The following is an 18,138-nucleotide window of genomic DNA, read 5'->3' as shown; positions in this document are numbered from 1 at the left end:
AAAGAGGAGGGGAGGAGGGGGGAGGGGGTGGAGTGGGGCGGAGAGCTCAGGTGGGTCAGGGAGGCGGAAGCTGGTAGAACAGTTGACCATAAACGGGAGGCTTCCGGTGAGCCAGTTCCAAGAGCGCAGTGCCCTTCCTCAGCAGAAACTTGGGGAAGGCTTCTCCCAGATCTGGACTCTGCCTGGGCCGGTCTGTGTCTGCAGCAGAGGCCTTGTATCGTGTCTCTGAAGGATGGCTACTCTTCCAGCCTTTGTGGATCCTTGAGATGCGTGTAAACAACCTGAGCCTCTGATAAGAGCGGGTTCTTCCTACAGTGCTGTGAGTTGCTGAGAGGCGGTTGTTGGATTTTTCCAGTGCTGACAAATGTTGTCTCCATGCCTAGCTCTGTCCAGACAGTGATTCAAGCAACCTCTATCCCGTTATCGCCACCACTCGTCAGGTTGCGTCCTCTATGCTGGGGTAAGAAAATATGGCCAAGGCAGGAATAGGTGACTGAGAAGTGCATTAAGCTCGTATAGCCCTCTTGGCTTTGGTGAGGATGGTTTCGGGTTTGTTTTTGTTTCTTTACGGCATACGTTTTACCAAATACCAGACCTCAGAATTTCTGTCAGGGTTAACCCACAGCGTGTGAGGCAGAGGCGCGTTAATCAACGTAGGATTAAAATGGTCCGAGTCCAAGATGCTCAAGCTTCCGGACATCATGGCCGCCTTTTTTCCCTTTTGATTTGTTAAGTTTTTCTCTTATTAATACTCTGTGTGTAAGGCTCTGCTGAAAGCCTGTTTGGTGTATCCTGTTGCCTATTTCTTCAGTTTTACTGGAGGAAAAAAAATTTAAGACTGGCTTGTAGTTTAATAGCTAAACAACAAGCCAGTCTTAAACTTCTCACTGATTATGTGCTTTCCATAAATTCTCTGAGAATCTGAACTTGAGCTGAAGCCCAACCAGACAAGGCTCGGTCACTGTCCTCAGCTTTGGGGTCCTTTCCCCTTTCCTGAGAATTCCTTTGAAAAAGGAGTGTTTTAAAATGGAACTGGGGGGTGGGATGGAGGGCAGCCTGTGGGCCCTGATGTGGGCACCGGGGCAGCTGTGCTGGCGACAGCCCCAGAGGGAGAATCATGTGCGAGAAAGGGCCTCACCTCTTTCCTGGTGGGATAGACCCAGTGCAGTGTGACCCACCGAGAAGCCAGGATCATATCTGGGAAGTCGAAAAGAATAACACCTCATCTGAGAAGAGGAGGGAGACGCTTACCAGTCATTTAAAAATGACCTCAGTCTTTAAAAAATTTGCTGAATAACGCCTCATCTGAGAAGAGGAGGGAGACGCTTACCAGTCATTTAAAAACGACCTCAATCTTTTAAAAATTTGCTGGTTGGACACTAGCTTTAAAGGCTACAAGTCAAGTAAAGGCTGCAATCAAAACAAAACACTTTTCCTCTCAGCTAATTACTCTAATGGCAAATACTGGTTCTTAGCCAGTTGAGCTTTATTTCGTTCTTTTAATTAAATTGGTCATCAAAATAGTCTTAGACTTAACAGTTCTCCCACATAACTAATTCAGTGGTATTCTTTAGTCCATTGATACTCTTGCGAAGTTGGATGTAGAGTGAGTTTGAACAAATAACACTCTCCTAATTTCCATTATAAAGTCATAGATGCATTTCCATAGGTAACCAAATGGAATCTCAAACGTAAGTTACACAGAAAAACTTCAAATATTGTATGTTAGGGTGGAAGGTTCTTACACAGTTTATGTCAGTATTAAATGTTATAAAATAGGAAACGTAAATTGTTTGCTGAAATGTAAAATATACCACAATTGGCCCCTCTTCAGGGGATCTGCCCACGTTGTTCCCTGATGTGTGTATTTTCTTATACTAATATATTGCCTCTGCCTCTCTCCATCTCTTCATAAATAAAGTCTTTTAAATCCTTTATTCCTGAAACTAGGATACTTTGTAAATATTTGTTCAGTGGACCCGGTTAAGGTTACTAGTCTTCGGTATAATAAATACTGACCTTTTTAAAAATTTAATTTAATTTAATTTAATTTTTTATTTTTTTAACATCTTTATTGGAGTATAATTGCTTTACAATGGTGTGTTAGTTTCTGCTTTATAACAAAGTGAATCAGTTATACATATACATATGTCCCCATATCTCTTCCCTTTTTTTTTTTTTTTAAATAGAAAACTCTTGTATGTATATAGAAGGGTTATGTCGCTGTCTTCTGAAGGCCGGCCGCCTCCTAGATTTCCTCAGTGGTGGACTGGGGCGTCCCATCACCCTTCTCTTGAGGAGAGAGTCTCTGCTGCCCCAGCCCCATCTCCTGGGTAGCATCATGGTCCAGGGCTCCCTCAGCATGATCCCCAGGCAGCCCGGAGGGCGGCCCAGGTGGGAGACCTTGAACATTGCTCTTGAGGTCTGCAGGGACGGGGTGGCAGCAGAGTGACGCGGCTGAAGGCCTTGACCTTCAGCGGCCCCATGGCCTCCATACGGGGAACTTGTGGTGCCGCCCTCTCTTTGGGTGGGAACAGCCCAGGTTGCAGCAGGTTGTCCTTTAAGAGATAAATTTCGTGCTTCCTTGAACATGAGTGTCACATTTTAAATTTCTCTTGAGTCAGAGTAGCTCCAGAGGATACTCTCCCATTAGGATGCCATAAAGCAGCTTGCTGACCCTTCAAGCACATTGTCGTGAATTACTCCTCAGCCTTTTGGTCCTCAGGTAAACAGCCGATTGGGTGTAATGCTAGAGGAAAGGGGGAGCTGTCTTTTTTTTTTTTTAACATCTTTATTGGAGTATGATTGCTTTACAGCGGTGTGTTAGTTTCTGCTTTATAACAAAGTGAATCAGCTATAGATATACATATATCCGATATCTCTTCCCTCTTGTGTCTCCCCCCCTCCCACCTTCCCTATCCCACCCCTCTAGGTGGTCACAAAGCACTGAGCTGATCTCCCTGTGCTATGCGGCTGCTTCCCGCTAGCTATCTATTTTACATTTGGTAGTGTATATATGTCCACGCCACTCTCTCACTTCGTCACAGCTTACCCTTCCCCCTCCCCGTGTCCTCAAGTCCATTGTCTAGTAGGTCTGTGTCTTTATTCCTGTCCTGCCCCTAGGTTCTTCAGAACCTTTTTTTTTGGATTCCATATATATGTGTTAGCATACGGTATTTGTTTTGCTCTTTCTGACTTACTTCACTCTGTATGACAGACTCTAGGTCCATCCGCCTCACTACAGGTAACTCAGTTTCGTTTCTCTTTATGGTTGAGTAATATTCCATTGTGTATATGTGCCATATCTTCTTTATCCATTCATCTGTCGATGGACACTTAGGTTGCTTCCATGTCCTGGCTATTGTAAATAGAGCTGCAGTGAACATTGTGGTACATGACTCTTTTTGAATTATGGTTGGGAGTTGTCTTTTAAGGTTGAGTATTGCTACATGTTTTATTTAGATTTCCAAAAGCGCATGTATGGGAGACCCATGGATATATAGGTTGTATTACATTCTAATTAAATTTGGAAAAAATCAAATTGGAGTATTTTAAGTGAAAGAAAAAGCAGGATGTGTAACAGTACTGTGTATCCAGTTGAACAGAGAAGGAAAAGGAAAAGAATATATAGTGTTTTATTCTATTTTCATTTAAAAAAATCTTTGGAAGAAATCAGAAGAAACTATTAACAGTGTTTACCAGTTAGAGGGCCAGGGAGGACCTGGGCAGGTGGAGGACGAGGGCGGGAGAAGGATTTTCAATGTGCTCGTTTTTTTCACTTAAATGTATTTGTTGGACTTTGAATATAATGGCACTTTTAACAGCTTTATTGAAATATAGTGGACAAACATTGGATGGATAAAGTATACGTATTCATAGTGTGTATACAGTTTTCTATTTTTTTTTTTTGAGCCATGTGACTATACTCTGTATTAAAAATAGAAAGAAATTAATTAAAACTTTTAAAATTGTCTAAGAAAATAGGTAAATAGCAAAGCTGGCCTGCCCTGGGCTTTGCTATGTGCACTTGGGCCCCCGTGTTCCATCTAAAAATTTGTATGCCTTCTGACTTCTTGAAGAGATTTTGGGGTAAGATGAGCTTGTTGGGGTGCCAACTATCAAATATTCTCCTGTCATCTCTTAAATCCTACTTGATGCAAGAGATTCCGAGAACAAAACTAACACAGACGCGTCCCTGATCTCAGCGTGTTGACCTTCTTCGGAAAGAACAATGAATGGAGAGAAATTTCTAAATTAGAGCTGTCGCCTAGGATGCGGTCTTCCCCAGAATTCTGTAGCTGCAAGTGAACGAGGCTTAAGGCTGTTGTTACCTCACCTTCCACAGCCCCTTGGCAGCCTCGGCCTCCTCTGTAGCCACCTGGGACCTCAGAACATCAGATGTTACGCATGAAGGTGCTGTCAGAGGGCTCCAGCTGGCCGCAGGACAATGTGAAAGGAGTCACTTTATCCTCAGTTCACCTTCACTGTTTTGTTTCAGCTACATCCTCATGTCAGGGTCACTTTGACCAGACCTCTTCTTGGTCAGGGAAAGGGTCTTTTTCTATCCGGAACGACCGACTCTGGTTCTCTGGGGAGGAATGACCGTTTTCTTCCCGGTGGACCTGTTGGCCACAGCCTGCCTTGGGTTTCAGTGATCTGGGCTTCTGAGAGTTGGCTGGAGGGAAGCAAAGAGGAGAACTTTCTCACTCAGCTTTTGCATGTTTGCCGTCTTCTCCCTCCCTTTGTCCCTCGATCTGCTAACCCAGATAACTGCTTTGTCCTGCCCGGTTTGCACCACTGAGAGGAGCCAATGGGGCCCAGAGACTCAGGCCATTGTTGGCATCCACTTGCTCCCGTTCTCGGGTTTCCACTTTCTGCGCTGCCCGGGCTCCCGCGTGGACAAGTCACGTCACTCTGTCTCAGTGCAGCTTCATTGTGGGGACAGGTTCTTAGGAAAACAGGGTAACCCGGGAGTGGGAGCCCCGGTGAGGGAGTCAGGCCATCCGAGCCCAGGACCTTGCGTGGCTGTGAACTGTGTCACCGGGCAGTCAGGACTTGAGTCAGAAATACCCTGGGTAGGTGCTGTGCGAATGTGCATTGGTTGATTGAGTAGGACAAATTCTCTGCTCTGGTTTCTTCAGTCGAAGGTAGAGATGACTTTTGTGCTTCATTGCCATTAAGCTGTACTAAAAATAATACATCCGTATAATGAAGATACGAAATGGAAAAATAATGTATTATGTGGAGCTGATTTGTGAGATGTGAGGCTAGACGAGATGGCTTCTCAGGTGCCTTCTAACGCCGTGGATGTCTGGCTCCGTGAGAAGCGGCACAGCCTGGCTGAAGCCGGACTGTAGCAGGATGGAATTGCCCCGTCTTTATCTGCTGAGGGATGCCTTTCAGATTCCAGATGCAAGGCAGCTCTGTTCACCATTGGCATCTTTACAGCATTTTTCCTCCTTTCTCTGTGTGATGACTAGTTGCTTTCTGACTTACTCTCTTTAGATAACTGACATAATTTCATCCTCAAAACAAACTTTGTGAGGAGACAAGGCCAATACTATATGTACCTTTTAGAGATGAGGAAAGTGTGGTCAGAGAGGTTAATATGATTTGTCCCAAGTTATGTAACAAGTAAAGGGCGAGGCCACTCCTCTCTCTATCCTGTCTACTCCTACTTCTCCATGCTTCAGTTTCTAATTTCTAAGTCTGAAATTAGGAAACAGGACCCCATGATGTTTGAGGGGGTCTGTCATCCTAATCCAAAATCAGTTAATCACATATGAATTATTCTGGAACAAGGAGGATTTTACTAACTTGTAACAGTGTAAATTGAATATCTTATGTGCAAAACACTGTGGAAGTAAGAAATACAATACAAAACGTCTGCCATCAAGTAGTTTAACCTCTAGAAGTCGAATGCCAACAGTGGACATCTAGTTTTATGTAGTAGGGCATTTCCTATAAGCAGAGATGGACCGGGGAGATAGGAACGTGAGAATATTGAAGGTCCGGGTGCGGGCTTAAGCTCTGGGCACAAAACTCCAACTAGCGTTAACTAGGAAATGGTCTATCTTAGGAGTCTGGCAAGAATAAGTAAGCATCAGGTCCAGTATTAAGGGCTCTCGTATGCCTGGGTTGCTGACCTAGAGTCCGAGGTCAAGGTGTGAGATTTTCTGAGGCTGGGAATACGTGAGTCTCTTAAAAATGAGGTACAAGAAAAAGCGAATGGAGGCGGAGGACCGGCCAGGATCTTAGCTGTGAGTCGCCCTGGGTGGAGTGGATGCCTCACAGGCCCCCAGCAGCTAGTTCAGCACTTGGTGTGACAAGTACATCAGTCATTGCCCCTCCTCTTCCTTAAAAGGCAGCCGAAATTTACAGAACCTCCCATTTTCCTGCCTCTTCTTCCTGAGGGTAGTTTCAAGGAATGCTCACAGCACACACACTCCATTTACCATAGTAATTCTCAAGCCATCAGGAAAGATTTTTATGTCCTGACAACGTCAGATTGCTAACCTGATCTTAGGTGGTTGTTTTTTGTGCTATTTTCAAGAAATAAGCAAATAAAATCTGGAATAAAAATGCTTGGACTGGCTTTTTACAGCTCTTTTCATTTCATACTGTAAGTCAAGTAGTTCTGGGCCCCCAGGTGATTATATATAATTCATGACTCTGTCTTGTTTTGTCATCTTTGAGTTTTTATATTTTGCGGTGAAAGCGAATCATCATTAGTACGTTTCCTGAAGCCATACCTACTTGTCCTTTTTGTTTGTTTGTTCAAATGAAACAGTGCATCAAGTATGGAATTAGATTAATGGGGTAAATATTATGAATCATACACTCCCTCTAATCCGATGCTCTTTCTTTTTTTGACCCCCATGTTTTGTTTTCCGTCCGTCATTCTCTCTCCATGTAGGCTTTTCAGCCCCATGTAAAGCTGTTGGAGCGAGGGAACAGAGGTAAAGAATGATGTAATGCACTGGCTGCCCCAAAGCATCTTTTGTTGGAATGGTTATTCCAGTCATCTCTTTATGAATCAAATGTGAGGGGCTGCTTTGTGGCAGGAGGCCTCTGCGAGAGCACATCAACGGGAAAGAGAAAGAGACATTCACTTGGAGGGCTCTTGCTGAAAATGGGTTTAACTCTCCTCTTGCCAGTCGCCACCAGCCTGACCTCATACATTTCAGTACAATGGAGTGGCTGAGCCTTTGAGCACACCACCATTACATCATCGTGGCAAATTAAAGGAGGAGGTGGGAAAAGAGGACTTATTGTTGTCATGGCCCATGAGATGATTGGAACTCAAATTGTTACTGAGAGGTTGGTGGCTCTGCTGGAAAGTGGAACGGAAAAAGTGCTGCTAATTGATAGCCGGCCATTTGTGGAATACAATACGTCCCACATTTTGGAAGCCATTAATATCAACTGCTCCAAGCTTATGAAGCGAAGGTTGCAACAGGACAAAGTGTTAATTACAGAGCTCATCCAGCACTCAGCCAAACATAAGGTACATGCTTGCTTTTTTTTTCCTTTTTAAAATAAATGGACCTGCTGAATGGGGAATCATTTTAAATGAAGCCTCCTTTTTAAGGGGAGGAAGTAATTTGAGGAAGTTTTGGTTGCTTTTTCTAAACTTTGATACCTTATGACACCTCAGAATAATTCACTAATTGCAGACACTGTCACACCTGAGGATATTTCTAAGCTACACAGAAAGCTTAACTTGTTTTTATTTGATCCAGTGCTATGTTTCCTTATTAATGCTAAAAGTTGTTTTATTAATTTAACACAAATAAAAAGTTATGTCTAATACAGTATATTATAATACTCAATTGTTAGCAATTATATAATAGTATATAATATTGTTTGTATATTATTAGTAACTAATACATGGTTTTATGTTGTTTACAAATGTACTGAAAGGAAATCATTCTTTTCAAGTGCCTTGACGAGAAAGTAGAAACTAATTATATTACAAGTGTTTTTTATTTGTGGGAAGTTAAGGTGATGGTCAGAATTTAAGGATCTTCAAGGAAAGTTTTTCTTAGGATTCCAGACTGTCAGCTTTGTGGTAGGTAAGGCTATTTGTTTTGTTCAGGAATAAAAATGAGTTCATGCTTTAATCTTACGAAAAGCTGATTTGTTACTGAGTAGAAACCATTTTAAATGTTTCTTTAGTGCGGGGGATCGGGATCGTTACGTTTATTTTGCGTATTATTTTGTTGTACACGTTTTTACCCTGTTATCGTGTTAAGGATTTAAAACTAAGGAGTTTTGAGCACATTTACACAGAAATAGCATCAAGTTTGCCTTGTAAATGTTGATTTTTGCAGACATTTAAACCGTGCGTATGCTTGGTTTATCCAGTACATTTGACTACATCTCGTTTTTATTCAGATTATTAAGGAAAACAGGAAGCAGTTACTTGCTTCAGCAGCAGAGGTGTATGGGATTATTTTCCTCGCTTTCCTCCCTGACAGCCTCACGTTTGCATTTTAGGTCGACGTTGATTGCAGTCAGAAGGTTGTAGTTTACGATCAAAGCTCCCAAGATGTGGCCTCTCTGGCCTCAGACTGTTTTCTCACTGTACTCCTGGCTAAACTGGAGAAGAGCTTCAGCTCTGTTCACCTGCTGGCAGGTAAGGCTTGTGGTACAACTGTGAGGACTCGCAACCTCCTTGAGCCTGTGAGTAAGCAGGGTTCCACAGCGAGCTCGAAGTACACTAGGTGGACGCAACTTTGAGGTCACTGTGTAAAATGACTTATTTATAGCTTCTGATTGACGTAACTATTCTAGTTAACCTGAATGCTGTTGTTCTTCCCCATTGGTCAGTGTATTTTTGATTTAGCTCAAATGCCTCTTCATCTGGTATTTATTAGCCAGAAGTGCCGTGTAGGTCTGTGTGCCCGTATAGATCTACAAACACCGAATGCTCTGCATTTCAGCTCGCTCTCAGTGCCCACCCCCAAGGAGAGGACCCGCCCAGCCTTCAGTGTGAACCCCTGCTAAACATTTTTGGGTGAAGTGGACTCCAGCGATAAGATCACCCCTCCTGGACGTTATGTACAATGAGATAGAAAGAGAATGTGTGCGGAATATTTCTTCCAATAATCAGAGGGAAAATTTTAAAACTAACTTGCGTATTTTTGTTTTGCTTTCACAACTGAAAAAAGTCTCAGCTTGCAAACGCTAAGCAACCAGCTGACTTTGTAAAGTGTGTGGAAAGGACTAGCTATTTTATATCTGCCCTAAAGGAGGGTGGTGTGGGAGTTCCATCTCATCAAATTCCAGAGCAGACTGTTGATCCTTTGCTCTCCCCGGTTGGCAGACAGTACCGAAGCCCTTTCACTCACTCTGGCTCCCAGAGCAGGGAATACAGTTTGACAATGCGCAGTAACCTTTACCACAAAGCCGCTGTGTCCAGCAGATTCTGCCACAGTGATCGGCAAGATCACTTTCAAAAATCTGATCTAAGAAAAACAAAATATTGACAGACATTGTCACTTTCGCACCTTTCGTCTTTTGTTGCAGGGAGAGTCCGGTGAGCTTGATGTTAACTGGCAACTGATTGTTAGACTATGGACGTTTCAGTTGGAAGAGAATAGGATGAATCAGTTGTTGGTTTGTTACCACATTTAAACTCTCTGAAGGTTTCAATGAGACTTCTGTGTCTTCATTTCTCCCTCGTCAGCTTTTGCTCCTGGTTTCAAAGAGTAAGCATAGTTACCTGTCACTTTCAGGTCGTCTGTTGGCACACGTTTCATCTATGCTGCAATCCTGTCCTAAAGTGAAGCCAGCTTGTCTCAGAACGTAGCTCTCAGAACTCTGTAATGGAGAATTATAGCATTAGGTTCTGTGTCTCTTGGTAGGCGTGGTCTTTTACTGGGAGTGTAACTGTGTTAAACCTGACAACTGTTATTAGAGTTCCACTCACCTCGGTTGCTGAGTTTAGGAACGCAGTCATGCTTCTTGGAGCCACTGTGAGGGACTTTACCTTGGAACCCTATCGACGGAACCAGGGTTTTTCTTAAAGAGGGTGCACCCAGAGGGAAGGTGATTATCCCTCTTTGCTCTTGTTTGAGACGCTTTTCTCTACGGGGGCTCTGACCCGACGGCTTGGCCAGGCGGACGCTCCTGGAGGAATGAGCTCATGTCGAGTTTTAGTTACTCAAGTCGTTTCTCCTCTTTCCCGAGGAGCTCTCCCTTGTTATGTGGAAGGTTCTTTCCAGCCATGTGCGGCTTTGGGAGGGGTGCTCACTGGGCAGTAAGGAAGGAAAAGGACTCATTCTGACCATCAAGATCAGCCCTAGGGATACGTGGGATGGTGCTGGTCAGAACCCCTGGCATCCCCACTTTGTACGGGAAACGGGTCCTAGGCCTAAAGGAAAGCCCATCGAGGCAGCTCCGAGAACCACATACGTGTATTCACAGCTCCGTCTCGTCATCCACACCCCAGAATCCTGTATTTCTTTCAGCTTAGAAGGTGGCTTCAAGGACTGAATGACCTTGTTTGGGAGTTTCTGAGCAGCGAGATTTCTTAGGACACCTCAGAGAGGGTTCCGGATGATTAAAAGCCTCTCGGCCATCCCAAAGCTTCTGACCAGTTGGAAATTCCCTTGGTTAGTGAGCCTGTTCCTCAGAGTGGACAGAAAAGAGAGTTAGTAGAAGAAAGAGAGTGCTGGGGAAGGCGTGACCATCAGTTCTCGGCAGTGGTTTTTTTTTTTGTTTTGTCCTTTCGTTTTTCTGTTTTTTGCCAAGTTCCAGCAGCTGCTCTAGAGGGCGTCCCAGGGATGTGGGGTAGAAGGACATATCAACACGTGTTTCTTAAATATTTTGCTTCGGGGAAAATAACTGACCTTGGAAAAGCATGCTAGCGACCCACAGGTGCTACGGGAAATGACAGGGTTGCTGGAGACAAGTTTCACTACAAGCTGCCCCTGATGCTTTCAGCAGTCACACAGATGCTTGTCGGCCCTGGGGGGGATGTGATAATAGAAAGACAAAGTGGTTTCTTGGAGTGATTTCTCCATTACTTTAGAGCTTTCAGTTACTTTGAGATTGACAGGAAGAAAGTATTAGATACGTCAGATGGTTTTTTTATGGTCATTATATCAGTATATGGCGTGAAGAATTATGGCCCGAATTCCATTCACCTTCGCAGGGCCACCTTACCTAGGGAGCAGTGACTCTGGAGAAGGGGAAGAAGAGGACCTCCCCAAGGAACTGATAGAGGAAGCATCTTAATAAGCCCTTTTCCTCAAGCAAGAGGAGACCCAGACTTAACCTGTGGGACCTAGTTACATGGACACTAACAACGAAGACTCCGTTTCGGGAGAGGGTTGGATTCGGGGAAGCTGCACTGGAGCTCAGTGGGCTTAATTCTTCCCTGTGGAACAGCAGGCTCTGCTCTGGGACAGGCTAGCCTGGTAAACTGCAGCTTCTGCCGGGGAAAGTGGTCCTGTTAAGCCTCTTTGACAGCTGATTATCAGTGAGACGGGGTCCCAAGCCTTCCAGTCCTGAAACTTAGAACCTGGGTCTGCAGTGAACTCGGCCTGTACTGGCCACATCTGTGGGCCCTACTCAGCCAGTGATCTTGACCCCTGACTGATCAACTTTCCCTCTTTTTAAGCCCAGCCAGTATTCTAAACCAAGTGATTAATATTTGATAGCCATATGCCACATGCGAGTCTTCGATTAGTATCTTAAAATCTTAGTTAAACTTATGTTGTCATGTATCTTCTTCATTTGTTAGCTTAACCCCCCTCCTGGATTCTCTGTTTTCAAGCCGAGGACTGTGTCTTGTTCATCCCTGTGTTCCCCACAAGGCCTAGCACTTCTTCAGTTTTCAATGGATATCTGAAATATAAATGAGCTTACATGTAGGTTTATACCATTTGTGTTTCATATGACTTATTTTATTCATTTAGTTTAATTTGTAAGTGATTAAACAGCGATGAAACTAATCTGAAAGTGTAGCGAAAACGAGGATATTTTGACATAAATGATTTGCAAGTTGTCTTCGTTCAGGTAGAGCAAAAATATAGCTGCTATGGGAAAAGTATCTAACACGAAAATGTTTCCATCTATTTAAGCAGATTTCAACATGATTTTAAGATCTAATAAATACGCTAGTACAGGGAATCCCCCGGTGGCCCAGTGGTTAGGACTCTGAGTTCTCACTGCTGAGGGCCTGGGTTCAATCCCTGGTCGGGGAACTAAGACCCCACAAGCCACGTGGTGTGGCCAAAAAACAAAACTCAACTCTAGTACAATTAAACAGGGCTTAAATCCTGAGCTTTGATGAGGAGCTACGAGCTCTAGAAAACCTAGTGCCACTCATAGGTGGATACAAGCCCTTGAATCCATATGAATTGAGAACAGTTGAAATAATTTCTTTTGTACTTTAAAAGTAAATTGAGGGGCTTCCCTGGTGGCGCAGTAGATAGGAATCCACCTGCCAGTGCAGAGGACACGGGTTCAAGCCCTGGTCCAGGAAGATCCCACACGCCGTGGAGCAACTAAGCCCGTGCGCCACAACTACTGAGCCCGGGTGCCACAACTACTGAAGCTTGCGCGCCTAGAGCCCACGCTTTGCAATAAGAGAAGCCACCGCAATGAGAAGCCCGCGCACCGCAGTGAAGAGTAGCCCCTGCTCGCTGCAGCTAGGGGATGCACACGTGCAGAAACCAAGACCCAACGCAGCCAAAAACGAATAAATAAATTTATTTTAAAAAAAATTAAATGGCTTATCCTGCTTAGCCATTAATAAGTCTCCCAGCAGTCTCCCAATAACCAAGCCAGATTAGACCATAGCATTGTTTCACCCCCAGGGATTAAAGGGTTTTACTATGAGTTGTAGCCTCATCTTAGCCAAAAAGAATGAACTTGGATCCCTTTGGAAAGTTGTCCCTCATCGTTGATGGATATAAACAGTTGCCAACCTTGACTTATTGATCAACTTTTTTGGTCTTGTTAACCTTCAGAAAACTAGTTCTCTCTAAAAAGTAATCTTGTTTCTTGGCCTTTATTCGTTATATTACTGTATTTTACTTGCCTTTGTCTATTATCAGTATATTTCTAAGGGTGCCAGATTGAAAACAAATATATTAGAAAGAAAAACCACCGAATCTAGACATTTTTTGCGTGTGCTGACATAGAGAAAACAGAGTAAGTGGGTTCATTTAGTAGAAACAAAGATTGCTGTTCTATTATTTTCTTCTCTTTCCTCGCTGTTGGAACTCTGAGTAAAAGCAAAAGGGACCCACGAAAGTTTGCTAATTCTGCAGCACTCATTTCTACCCTGTGTTGAGGCACAGGATCGCCCTGCAGCAAAAAACCCTAACTGAATCACAGACCTCAGCCCTTTCATTTACAGACGAGGAAAATAACAGAGCCCTTGCGTGACTCTCCCCAGCTCTCACTCTTCTCACTGTGCGCCCAGGCCCCTGTCTGCAGTAATTCCCGAGTCGTCTGGAATTCCCTCAGGAGGCTAGACTGAGAATCAGGGGTGCCCACTTCAGATCAGGCCTGTGCTTTTGTGGTAGCTCTCTCTCAGCCTCTTTTTTTTTTAACATCTTTATTGGGGTATAATTGCTTTACAGTGGTGTGTTAGTTTCTGCTTTATCTCTCAGCCTCTTTGTGGACTTCAGAGTCATATTCTTACTTCACATTTTATGGGAGAAGCAATGTATGAAAACAGACTGTATATAAAATTTTTAAGCATTAAATTTTTTCAGCTGGGGGGAATCATCAAATAAAAGTCTACTCTGTCCTGAGCTGAAATACCACTCCGAATAATGATAGAAGATACCATTGGGGTTAGTGTCAGGAGCAGTGCTGAGGGCTCTTAGAAACATTTTGTCTCCAAACACAGCTAAGGTCTTAGATTAATGTCTGCTGTGGCTAAAGGCCAAATACGTATTTCTTTGTTTTGAGTTAGAGCTGCTACTGTAGTTAGAGCTAGGAGTGAATAAAAATGTATTTGACTCTTGACACATTTTCAGTTTAACAGGAATCTAGATTCAGTCAGCAGTTCTGTGTGATAAACGTGCAGCTTTGGTTTAGTGGAGCCAGTTACCTTCCTAATGGAAGTAGGGCAGAACCCGGTCCTCCCGCTTACAGATTTGCTGTGCGTGCCGTTGTTCATCCGTTCTCTTATCCAGTGTGGCGTTTCTTCTGTCCTTGTGTCTAGAGAAGGGAAATCTTCAGTCATCCCATTTCAGATCCTGTAGTAGCTGGTAAAAGAGATTGACGTTAATGGATTCCAGTCAAAGTACTGCAGTTATTCAGGAATTGGCTCTTCTTGTGTTTAAAGAGCTGCGGTGAGAGCCACTGAAAACAGACTAAAAATAGGTACCGTTTCGCCCACTGGTTGCCGTGTAGTTGCTGGCTCTACTTCTCAGTTTGCATGAGGTTATCTAAACTGGCCCGTCTTTTCTCCACTTCTTACCTGCCTGTGTGGTAACAAGCCAGCTCTGTCACTCCCCAGCTACCGGCGGCTAAGACATCATGCCTGAGGCTGTGTCTGTTTAACAAATGGACTGCAGACCAGGCTCGAGACAGTCCCTCACCCTGACATTTGGCACAAGCTACACAGAAGCACCCTGGGTGACAGTGGTGACATCAGTCTTCCCCTGCCCTGGTCATGTCATTTGTGTCCTGTCCATTCAGCTGGCCTCACAGTGTTCGAGGGCCCCCTTGGCTGGGCCCCGGGGTGGGCCTGGGGGATAGGGTACCGGAAAAGTGCACATCTTGCCCCTGCCCTGGAGACCCCTCGGTTAATTTGGGGCAGCACGTCTGGAGAGGATGAAATAGAAGCAGGTGACAGTGCGTCGAGCCGTGTGTCACAGTGATAAGGGGTGACTCGGTGTTGCCTGCAGGAGTTGGGGAAGGTTTGAGGGCGGTGGTGGAATTTTAATCGAACCTTGAAAAATGAGTAAGATTTGGGTGGGGAGGGTCCTCTGTGGACTGACATCATTAAAAATGGCAGGAGTGAACACAGATTTTAGGAGGCAGCCAGGAGACTGAGTGGACTTTTTGTGACGGGAGGAAGGGGAATTGAGAGGAAGTGCAGTCAGGCTGTGCGGGCCCTTCAGCCTGGCAGGACGAGTCTGTGCTTTGCTGGGCTGGCCTGGGGAGCCCTTGGAGACTCGGTGACACCTGTCACCTCTTGGCCACCAGACCTTTCTTCTGGCCTCCCTGCGCTATGCTTCCAACTCAGGCCCACATCAGCCCCTCAGACCTGCCCCGGGACCCTCCTCCCTGCTCTCTCACCCTGTCTTGCTGCCTCTCTGCCCTTTCCTCGCACCCTCGCCAACGTTACTTCTCTTTTTGATATTTTCAGCGTAACTGTGATTATATCACTCCCCAGCCTAGTCTGCATCAGTGCTCTTAGGGAAAATTCCAGAATCCTTCCCCGACTCCGAAGCCCTGCAGTGGCGGCTCCTGCCTGCCTCTGTGCCCTCATCTCGTGCCCCTCTCCATCCTCAGGTTGGGTGTGTGTGTGTGTGTGTGTGTGTGTGTGTGTGTGTGTGTGTATTTTAGCACTTTAGCCTCAGTTGCCTGAGACCTGCAGCCCAGAGGCACCCTCCTCCTCCTCCAGGTGTCCCTCTCCCCATGTACCTGGGTGCCTCCTTCTGGATTCACGGTGGCCGTCAAGCCCCCCCTGGCTCCCAGGCAGAGTTGGGTGTCCTCTGTCACACACACTCCTTTGGCCACCCACCATAATTAGCCAATTATTCATCTAATTATTTGGTTGAAGTTTGTCCCACTGAACTGTCAATTCCAGAGAGGGCCTCTGTCGTGGTCACTGCTGTCCCATCAGCCAGCACCGTGTCCGGCTCGCAGCAGTGCCCACGGCACGGCTCTGCACCCTCCTGTGGATGCCAGTGGTCTCCAGGGTTGTTTGGCTGACAAACAGGGACCCTCTCCTTCCCGCTGCCCCGCCGCATCTGCTGGGAGGCGGTGCGCTTGGCCCCGGAGGAGGACGGCTGCCAGAGTGGACACACCCCAGGGGGTCCCGGGAGGGCCTGCTCGTGGTGGATTAGGAAGCCTGAGCTTCACGGGAAAAGGCCCAAGAAGTGAGCTGTGTGGTGACCCGTGCGCAGTTCACACGTCAGGCAGATTGGACTCCGAAGAGTCGTCCTCCGGAGACCAGACTCCTATTCGCTTTTCCTCGGGACTCAGAGCATCGTCTCCCGATGGATAGCCTCATGAGGCCTTGCCCCCGACGGTCACCAGGGGCGCATCCGGCAGCCGCTTCATCCTTCGCCGGGATCTGATTATAGTTGGTCCAGTTCGTTTCCTGAGAGCTGTGCCCCTGGTTCCCTGAGCCCTGGATGTCGTACCGGACTCTGTCGTCCTGAGCCGCCGAGGGAACCCACCTCTCATGGAAAGTTCCCTGGACGTGATAGAAGCACCCTGAGGACTCACTGGGGCTTCTGGATGATGAAAGCAGCACTTACCAATCTCCCTTTTTAACCTTTCGTAGCAGAGAAATGTTTTCCTTGCCCTGTGCTGCTTCGCTCACCCTGAGGGTCCTCTGAGGCCTTGTGGTCAAGGAGTAGGAAGCAGGTTCTGGGCTCACACCCAGGACCGCAGAGCTTTCAGCTCTGAATGGAATCAGGAAGTTTTTTGTTTTGTTTTTTTTTTTTTGCGGTACGCAGGCCTCTCACTGTTGTGGCCTCTCCTGTTGCGGAGCACAGGCTCCGGACGTGCAGGCTCAGCGGCCATGGCTCACGGGCCCAGCTGCTCCGCGGCATGTGGGATCTTCCTGGACCGGGGCACGAACCTGTGTCCCCTGCATCGGCAGGCGGACTCTCAACCACTGCGCCACCCGGGAAGCCCCAGGAAGTCCTTTTGAACACCCAAAATACACAAGACTTATGTCCATCAACAGCTATTCATTGTATCAAGGGAGGATTCAATAAACATTTAATTATGTGCCAAGCACTGTGCTAAATGCAGAGGTGATTGCACAGGAGTGTGAGACACAGTTCTTATGCACACAGTTCACAGGGTATTATAGCCGGAGAGGTAAGAGGTCACCACACACACACACACACACACACACACACACGGAAAGAGAATTCACAATTACCAGGTTAATTGTAAATTCTTACTGCCGTGTGATGGCTCTGTGTGTGTGTGTGTGTGTGTGTATGTTTTGGCTGCGTGGCTTGTGATATCTTAGTTCCCTGACCAGCGATCGAGCCTGTGCTTCCTGAAGTGGACGCACGGAGCCCTGACCCCTGAACTGCCAGGGAATTCCCATGGCTATACCTTTTATAGAAGTTCTAAGTTGGCAAGACCATATTTAAATACACTGGTCAGGGAAGCATTTTTTTTAATACAGCAGAATTTTAAAAAATGCAACAGAATAGAATTGAAACTAGAGGGACTTCCCTGGTTGTTACCAGAGGCTGGAGATGAGAAAGCCCAGGTGTGGTGGGAAAACAGTAAGAAGATGAATGGGCCTGGGCCATGGTGGTGGGTAGAATAGGGACAGTGAGGGTGGACAGTAGAGTGGGATCAGGTGATGAAGGGCTTGAGTGTCTGGTCAGGAATTTTGAATTGTATTCTGTGGGTATTTGGGAGCAGAGGGTACATCAACACTTTATCTCAGGACCTTAATCTGGCCGCAGAGTGGAAACAAGTTGGGAAAAGGACGGACAGATCAGAGAGAGCTGTTCCTGAATTCATCTAACAGTGCGGCATGGAGCTCGTGGGCTGGGGGGGGAGGAGGCGGGGACGGACAGACGGACATCGCAAAAGCAAGCCCGAGTGTTGGCAGACCAGGGGGCTGCTGCTGAGGTGACCGGGAGAACGGGGCAGATGCGAACAGGGGTACAGAACCAAAGAGAGCGAGATATTGGCTTGGAATTTATTTTAGGAGTATCGATAAGTCTTTCAAGTGAAAATGACCAAAAGAGGATTGAAAATGTTAGGTTGGAGTTTGGGACCTCAAGCCCCCAAATGCAACCCTGGAAATCTTTGATTTTCAGGTGAACATGAGCAAAGGTGATCTCCTTAGTAACCTCCTCCTTGCATGCTGATGGAAGCAGAGGCCTTCTAGGTCCTTCCTCCTCAGGAAGCCCCAGGCTGCTGTTCGCTTGGCTGTGGCGTCACGTCTTAAAGTCA

The 18,138-nt window shown here is 45.9% G+C and overlaps 1 protein-coding gene across 9 annotated transcripts in view; it reads left to right on the top strand.

Annotated features, from left to right (window-relative positions):
* The window catches only part of DUSP16 (dual specificity phosphatase 16), an 85,568-nt gene that overhangs the window by 30,777 nt on the left and 36,653 nt on the right, over positions 1-18,138 (top strand). For all 9 annotated transcript variants that reach the window (XM_029204960.1, XM_029204959.1, XM_029204965.1 and 6 more), the window contains 2 exons: positions 6,917-7,507; positions 8,500-8,638. In XM_029204960.1, coding sequence (XP_029060793.1) covers positions 7,280-7,507; positions 8,500-8,638 — 367 coding nt within the window. In that variant the 5' untranslated portion in view covers positions 6,917-7,279. The remainder of the gene's footprint in view (positions 1-6,916; positions 7,508-8,499; positions 8,639-18,138) is intronic.

This window comes from Monodon monoceros, unplaced genomic scaffold, assembly GCF_005190385.1.
Source record: "Monodon monoceros isolate NGI ecotype Baffin Bay Population unplaced genomic scaffold, NGI_Narwhal_1 Super_Scaffold_6, whole genome shotgun sequence".
NCBI classification, from domain to species: Eukaryota; Metazoa; Chordata; class Mammalia; order Artiodactyla; family Monodontidae; genus Monodon; species Monodon monoceros.
This window is presented reverse-complemented; position numbering and strand designations above follow the sequence as displayed.